This window comes from Miscanthus floridulus, chromosome 4 (assembly GCF_019320115.1).
Source record: "Miscanthus floridulus cultivar M001 chromosome 4, ASM1932011v1, whole genome shotgun sequence".
In the NCBI taxonomy this organism is placed as follows: domain Eukaryota; kingdom Viridiplantae; phylum Streptophyta; class Magnoliopsida; order Poales; family Poaceae; genus Miscanthus; species Miscanthus floridulus.
Window position 1 is genome coordinate 96,119,254 of NC_089583.1, and position 8,350 is coordinate 96,127,603.

Here is an 8,350-nt window from a genome sequence, read left to right on the forward strand (position 1 = left end):
TCGGAGGTGGTTCTGAGATCGGATCTGCTGTCGCAGGGGCTGGTGTAGAAGCGATGAATCGTCGTCGTGGACCAGCATGGATCTCGACGAGATTGATGACGAGAACGTGCTATTGATTTGAGGTCCATCTGGCTCATCATGGATCAAGCGCATACCCCTACCTAGCGCGCCAACTGTCGATAGAATATACTCGATGGTCCACCGAGGGGTATCCCATGATGGTAGATTTGTCGGTGGGGGTGCGCGTAATCAGGAACCGGATGGTGACACAAGGCGCAGAGACAGCGATTTAGACAGGTTTGGGCCGTCTGATCGACGTAATACCCTACGTCCTGTGTCTTTGGTGTATTGTATTGATCTGTATGTAGATCCGATCTGATAGATCCTATCCACTAGGGTACCCCTACCTCTCTTTATATACTCTGGAGGAGGTAGGGTTACAAGTAAAGTAGCCTATTTGGTACTATACAATGTCTTGCGGTGCACGTCGAGCAGCGTCATGCACGCCTTAACCTTATGGGCCGGGCCACCCCTTGGGGCGCAGCCCATGTCTTGGGGGCCATACCCCCACAGCCACCTGCTGTCAGCCTTTGTCGAGTGCCCCGACGTTAGGCTCTCGGCAAAGGGTTTTTTATTTTTTTAAAAAAAAAATCTTTGCCGAGTGCCCTGTGACCTGGCACTCGACAAAGGCTTCTTTGCCGAGTGCCAAGGTTGGCACTCAGCAAATTAAATTTTTTTTGTTTTTTTCGCCCCATTTTTTTCCTGGGGCCTTGCTATAGTAATTAAAACTCTATTTCAAGATTTGGGACAATTTTGAGTTTTTTTACTATATTTCCTTAATTATTTTTGTTTCGTTGAATTTTTTCGACTATTTCAAATTTGAACTGCATGTACATGAAATAATGGAATTTGGTCATTCAAAAAATAGTATTCATGATGTTTGGCGTATGTTGAGGCCGTATCCAGGAACTCGCATGAAATTACGAGCATCTTGTTGTCGTAACATGATGATGTACTTGCGAGAAAAGTGTATTTAAATTATATAAAATTCAAACGAAGTCCGAAAATCACGAAACTTATCGAGGTGTCTTGTTATCGCATGTGGAGGCCGTGGTAAAAAATTGAGAAAGTTTAAAGCAAGTTGTGACGTCGGATGCCTAAAAGCCAGACATCTCCACATGTGATCACACCCGCATCAGTTCGTACGCGTCAGAGGCAAGGTCGGTCCATGGGCCAGACTGGGATCCGAGCACCGACGACATCGATGGGACGATGGTCATGAGGCTCGGACAAGGCAAGAAGCATGGGCGGTATTGGATAGGCGATGGCACCCTCGAGCCTAGCGAGATTTCCTCCCTCTCTCAGATCCGAGTAAGCCTGGGCAAAATACCCGATACCCATTACCCGTACCCGAATTACCCGGACCCGGACCCGAATTACCCGAACCCGAGGTACCCGATCCCAAATTCGGATAGCGATTTTGATTACCCGAAATTAGTTTGGGTAATTCGGATAATATCCCCCGGTACCCAAACTACCCGAACTACCCAAAGATTTGTTTTGTCTTTGTATTCATCATGTGTTGTTAGCTGAACTATTTAACTTATCACTTTATTAGAATATAATTTTCTCTATTTGAATGAGTGACTGTAATATATTATTCTCTACAAATTGCTATTGAAATTCTATACAAATTGCTGATGAAATTATGTATAGATCGCTACTGAAATTTAGTGTAGTTTGTTGTTTTCTGTAAATTTGGGTATATCGGGTAATACCCGAACCCGAACCCGAATTATCGGGTACCCGAATTTGCGGGTAGTGTTTTCTCGAAGGTAATATCGGGTAGCAATTTTTATTACCTGAATTTTGAATTACCCGAATTACCCGATCCGAAAAAATCGGGTAACCCGAACGCCCAGGCTTAGATCCGAGCATAGACCCCGAGCGGAGGCCCGGCCATACGCCAACGGCCATCCCCTTCACAGCAGCGGGTCGACGCACTCCAGGTTAGTCCCGTTTAACTCTTCGTACATTGATCTTTAAATAACTTAGTTACCTTTGCATTACTGAAACATTCGATTGAAATGTTGCAGGCCGATAACGAGAGGATGGCTCAGGAGCTGCGGGACCTGGCGGCGAGGACCGAGCAGGCCGAGCAGGAAAGGCAGGCCGAGCGGGCCGAGCGGGAAAGGCAGGCCAAGCAGCTGGCGGAGATTACGACGTTCCTGAAGAACTTTGGGCAAATGCACGGTGTAGCTGTGCCGCAGTTCGCTCCACCGTCGCCGCCAGTTATAGCTAGTCCTGTGAGTATGAAACCAAATTGCTTCGACTAGTGCTTTCATTAGATGACCACTCTAACAGATGCAATCTCTTGTCCTTTATGCAGCCTCCGTCGGCGGGTTCGAATAACCCATCTCAGGCGCAAGCAGGCGACGACACTTTTCCTTCACCAAGCACTCAGTTTCCTCCCCACCGGTAGTTTGTATCTCTTTTTCACCGCTTGATGGACATGTGATGCACTGTGATCAACTATCGACTCGTTTCGATGGATATTGGACCTATTATGCTTGTGATGTCGTGTATGTGAGATATTGTGTGATCGACATGTGATATATATGTGGTATTACCTTTGTGATGAGATGGATGTGATATATATGTGCTATATTGTGTTTGTGATGTCACAGATGTTATATATATCTCTTATATGTTGTGTTTGTGAATATAGAATAAAAAAATTAGCCTCTTTGCCGAGTGCCCTGACCCTGGCACTCGGTAAAGCTCAGAATTCCCAGCTTTGTCGAGTGCCAGGGCCAGGGCACTCGGCAAAGAAATTACGAAAAAAAATATTTGCCGAGCGCCGACCTGGCAGGGCACTCGGCAAAGAAATTATTAAAAAAAAATCTTTGCCGAGTGCCTCCCCGGTAGGGCACTCGGCAAAGAAATTTTGAAAAAATAAATAAAAAATCTTTGCCGAGCGTCTCTGACATGGCACTCGGCAAAGCATGTGCTAACGCAACCGGTGCCGTGACGGTCACTTTTCTTTGCCGAGTGCCGAGATTGCACTCGGCAAAGACTTTGCCGAGTGCCCGATAAAAGACGCTCGGCAAAGAATTCTTTGCCGACGGATTTTTTACCGGAGGCTCTTTGCCGAGTGCTGTCCTCGACAAAGGCTTTGCCAAGGGCAAAGTAGCCTTTGCCGAGAGCAAAGTAGCCTTTGCCGAGTGCATTAGGCTCTCGGCAAAGCGCCTGAATAAGTGTGACACCGTAGAGGCTATGAAGGTAGCCAGTGTGGACACGCAAAGGCACATGCATCCACAACGAGATATGATATGCGCTAAGGATGAAGCATGTGGGTGCCTCATGCAAATAATGAAGCATCTTAAGGTGAAGTCTCCCTGACGGTTAGATATCGCTCGGTAGGGCATCCATCTAATGTGACATATGAAGTTTGCCAAGGCTTTAATCTTGCCTTCGTAGGGGAAAATATCAAACTAGTGAAGTGAGAAAACCGGTTAAAAGATATCCATCTTGTTTGGAAAAATATCAATGAAGACGTAGGAAACTATGGTGAACTAGAATTCTGGATAGACAAATATTTGTATCTCCACTTTGCTTTGCTCTCTCGTTAGTTCTTACTTTGATCCATGTTTTCTACTCGATCTAATTGGTTACATGTGTTTCTAAGTGTATGTGACTTGTCAATCTGTTAATTGACACATCAAGCTCATCGCCATGTTCGGTTGAGCTAGCTCACAGAGGATAAGTTCATTCTATTTTGCGAAACTGGTGTGTATCTACTAGGTCACGACACCATGCTTAGGGATAGGAAGCAATCCGATCTTTGATTTCCTATGGCCTACGGGGGATGGAAAGTTTTTGTTCCATAGGGAAGAAAACATGAATGTTTCGTCTCCGTTTCCCCGTTTCCCCATTTACAGTCCATTTGCTCTAGGTCCAATACAGCCCACCAGCCCAAATATCCTTTGCCCTACCCTAATCTCTAATAAAGGCCCCAACGGCCCAACACCATCCCACGCCACTACGGCCCAACAAAAAGCGAGTTGCGCCCACCGATATTTTTGCCCGCAGTTCTGCCCGGATAAAGCACGGGCTTTCACAGCCGCTTACCAGCCCAGCCCACCATACCGCAGGCAAGACGGACACAAACCCGAAAGAAACACGAAGCCCAAGTAGAAACAGACTGCACCCCTTTCCCCCTGAACAAGAAAGGGCCCAGATAAATTCAGCAATCCAGCAAAGGCACGACCACCACCGCCGGCCGGGAAGCAAGCTCAAACCCTAACCGCCGGCGACGCCAGCACGATGGCCCGCTACGACCGCGCGATCACCGTCTTCTCCCCCGACGGCCACCTCTTCCAGGTCGAGTACGCCCTCGAGGCCGTCCGCAAGGGAAACGCCGCCGTCGGCGTCCGCGGCACGGACACCGTCGTCCTCGGCGTCGAGAAGAAGTCCACCCCCAAGCTCCAGGACTCCAGGTAGCAAACCCTCCTTTCCTCCCTTCGATCCTCCGACCAGATCTCGCGATCCCCGCCTCGAACTAATATATCTGACCCGAATTTCTGTCTCCCCAGGTCCGTGCGCAAGATCGCGTGCCTGGACACCCACATCGCGCTGGCATGCGCTGGGCTGAAGGCGGACGCGCGCGTGCTCATCAACCGCGCGCGGGTCGAGTGCCAGAGCCACCGACTCACCGTCGAGGACCCCGTCACCGTCGAGTACATCACCCGCTACATCGCTGGGCTGCAGCAGAAGTATACACAGAGTGGTGGAGTCCGCCCCTTCGGCCTCTCCACCCTCATTGTCGGCTTCGACCCCTACACGGACAAGCCAGCGCTGTACCAGACCGATCCATCCGGTACCTTCTCTGCTTGGAAGGCCAACGCCACGGGAAGGAACTCCAACTCTATGCGTGAGTTCCTGGAGAAGAACTACAAGGAGACCTCCGGCAAGGAGACCATCAAGCTTGCTATCCGTGCACTTCTAGAGGTATATCATAAATAGAATCAGTTTTAAATTTCCTGCAATTTACGCAACAGGCTATAAACCTAATGATGTCTAGGTTTTGCCGATGTTTTGATTCAGCTTCAAATGTTTCTATTCTTTCTGTTTAAGGAACACAATATAACAGTTGTAGAGCACGATTAACATGATCAGGGATAACCAAATGTGTTACTTTTCTACCTAAGCCTAGAGTAAACCAAACAAGTTTTTATGGCAGCTATTACCTGGATATCCATCTTTGTCCACCGCCTATCAGGTCATGTAGTTTCCACTTTAATTATGTTTGGTGCTGGCAATCATAGCAAGCTCTTGGAGCAATAGTTTATCAAATGATAAACCTATTCCTGACATGAGTTGTTTATTGAGCATGGGTTGCTTGAGGTATCTCTGGATTTGTCATTCTAGGCATTGACTCTGCTTCAGGTATTTTATACATGACCAATAACATATTAGCCTTAGTAATGCCAGGTTTCCTTTTAAAAAAAATGGAGTAGTCTGTCCTGCAAACTTAACACAAAACTGGAATCAGATCCATTAGTACCTCCTTTGAAAAACTAGGTAAAAACATGGGAGAACTGAATAAAAAAGCAAACTTAACGCAAAACTGGAATCATATCCATTAGTACCTCCTTTGAAAAACTAAGTTAAAGACATGGGAGAACTGAATAATGTTGCACCAGACTTTTCATCTGTGCTGATGTGCATAGGATATTTTATATCTGTCCAAGATGTTTGATAAATGTTCACTGGCAACTGCGGAGTTATGGATTCTCTGTGTCAGCTTGTGTTTGTCCTACTCACCATCATTTGCAAATTAGATAGCACGGTGTTCGATTATTATAATTAGCATTGGGTGTGTGCTAAGGTGATTTTAGCCTCTCCCTGATATCTACCTGGCCCCTGGGAGCAATTCAGCTCCCCCTGATATCTATCTTGCCCCTATCAGCAAATTCAGCTCCCTCTCTGGTGAAAGACTTTTTCTCAATCTACTTCAGTCTTTTGACAGTTAAAAGTAAACCTAATTAGGACTACACCATTCTAGATTTTATTGAAAAAGTTAGGAAATTCCCCTTGTTTAGGCAAAGGATGGATTGTTACTAAATTAGTCCACTCCCTGCATGGTAAATGGAAACCTCATTCAGGACCTATTCAAAATACCAAACTACGATTTATAATTTTACACCATTCAACATGGTAGGGTGGAGTGGGGGACCTGAAATCTCGAGAAGGCTGTCAATAGGTTGGTTTAAAAAGGTTTTCAGTGTGCTAGGACTGGGGGAGCATTGATGTGCTTCCTCAGCTTATACAAATGAAGCTTGATAAACATACTCCGTCAAGTGCTCTTATGCATATGAAGTTGCGGGTTGAACTGTGTAATAATAATGTTAGTGCCTTCACCAGGCCAAGAAATTATTCTTAGTTCACAATGACTGATTTTAGTATTCTATGATTAGAACATTTTCAAATCCCTACTCTTTAGTGGGATGGTATTTACTTTCTGCTTCAATTTTTTGCATACAAGTATTCCTTTGCAGTGAGGAACCTCACAGGGGAGCTTGTTGATCTTTCTTCAAAATTTGTTAATATTCTCTTGTCATTATGCTACAACTTGTTTCTTTAGTTCCGTGATATTGACAGAATGACAATCCTTTTAGGTTGTTGAAAGTGGTGGGAAGAACATCGAGGTTGCAGTGATGACAAAGAAGGATGGTCTCCGGGAACTCGAGGAGGCTGAGATTGATGAATATGTTGCCGAGATTGATGCAGAGAAGGCTGCAGCTGAGGCTGCAAAGAAGGGTGCCCCGAAGGACACCTAATTCCTATCTTGTGCAGTTGTACTATGCCTCCCGTCAACACTTTTGTGTGCGTTCTTATGTTCCATAGAAGGATGCTAGATCTTAAGGTGAAACTTTGCTTATATGCCTGTGGCTCAAAATGACGTACAATGTACTCATCTACATGCCTTCTTTGGAAGTTTTCAATTTCGTCTACTGTGTCATCTAGACAGTAACAGTTCAAACTTTTTTTAACCTGATTCCTTGTCATGACTCATGAATTCTCTTGGCCTGTGGGCTGTGGGCATTTAATTTGTTGATGAGGTTGAAAGAATAGGGTGGTCTTTTTTTTTTTTTGGCGTCTTTTGCTTACTTTTTCAGCGGTGCTGTGATTCCACGGTATCACTTGGAGCCGGTTTTATCTGGCCGAGTCTTGCGCATCTGGGCACTATATATATATATGTAAACAGGATGACACCATGGTTTCTCTAGTCGTTCTGGGGGTGTCATTTCGGTTGATGATAACGATGGTGCTTTCACGGTAATGTCACACGCTGCCTCACGATATTTTCATTTCAGGCGATAATGCTGCTGCTCTCTTCTACCTGTCGTATTTGCCCTCGAGAGTCGATCAACTAGTTGCGAGCAGTCTCTTTGCATCTCTCATACAGCACGAGCAAAACCTGATGCGCAGAAATCACTGGCGACTTTGCTCCGCTACACGTCAGAGTACCCTATTCTCCTCCAGTATACATCACTATTCACTGCTGATTCCAGAAAGACAATAACAAAACAGCAAATTTGCAGTATATTCTTCATGTTTACCTCACTGTTGATTCTAGAACCACGAAAAAGAATAGATTTTTCGAACCATGTCCCTGCCTGTTATTATGAAGTTATGATGCATGAAGCAACGAACTCAGCTGCTGGGCTCCGTCAGGCAGTGGACTCTCTTTGTTTAGTCATTATTAGCACGTCAGGTCAGGCCAGGCGTCAGGGGTTCAGGGCATCATCGATGTGTGAGTGTGAGTCATTTTTTTAACGTGAAACTGGCAGGGGTCTGCTGCCAAACGTGGCCTGCTGTGTTTTCAAAGATGGATAGCACTAACCTGACGTGCCCAAATACATGAGCGGCTAACTACCTTCGGAGAAAGAAAACGGCACGAAGGTATGCGCTCGCATGTTATGTACACCAGGCGTGCACTCAAACACGCACATTTGTAGCTTCGTTTTCTGTGGGCTGGACTGGACACGCACGTTTCAAGTGTCACCGGCTCATCATCCATGATGAACGGATGAAGACCTGAAACTCTTCGATGTGTGAGTGTGAGTCATTTTTTTAACGTGAAACTGGCAGGGATCTGGGGTTTTGTTAATTGTTTCGAAGAGCAACAAGTCGTACGTCAGATGAGTCTCTGAATCAGCAGAGGGACTGAACATCCTGGATATGCATGTTTTGAATTTCTGATCCCCTGCTGTGATGAAGAACCATGGTAAATTTTAGTGCGTCTCAGTGATAATATCTAGACGAATTTGAAGGCAATATATAT

General features: G+C 45.7%; 1 protein-coding gene across 1 annotated transcript; it reads left to right on the forward strand.

Moving 5' to 3' along the window:
* Positions 1 to 4,225: 4,225 nt before the first annotated feature.
* Positions 4,226 to 7,060, forward strand: LOC136552207 (proteasome subunit alpha type-7-B-like). Its single transcript, XM_066543744.1, has 3 exons — positions 4,226 to 4,499; positions 4,596 to 5,010; positions 6,681 to 7,060. Exons 1-3 carry the CDS (start codon positions 4,327 to 4,329, stop codon positions 6,840 to 6,842), a joined length of 750 nt encoding a protein of 249 aa, XP_066399841.1. The 5' UTR covers positions 4,226 to 4,326; the 3' UTR covers positions 6,843 to 7,060.
* The last annotated feature ends 1,290 nt before the right edge of the window (positions 7,061 to 8,350 follow it).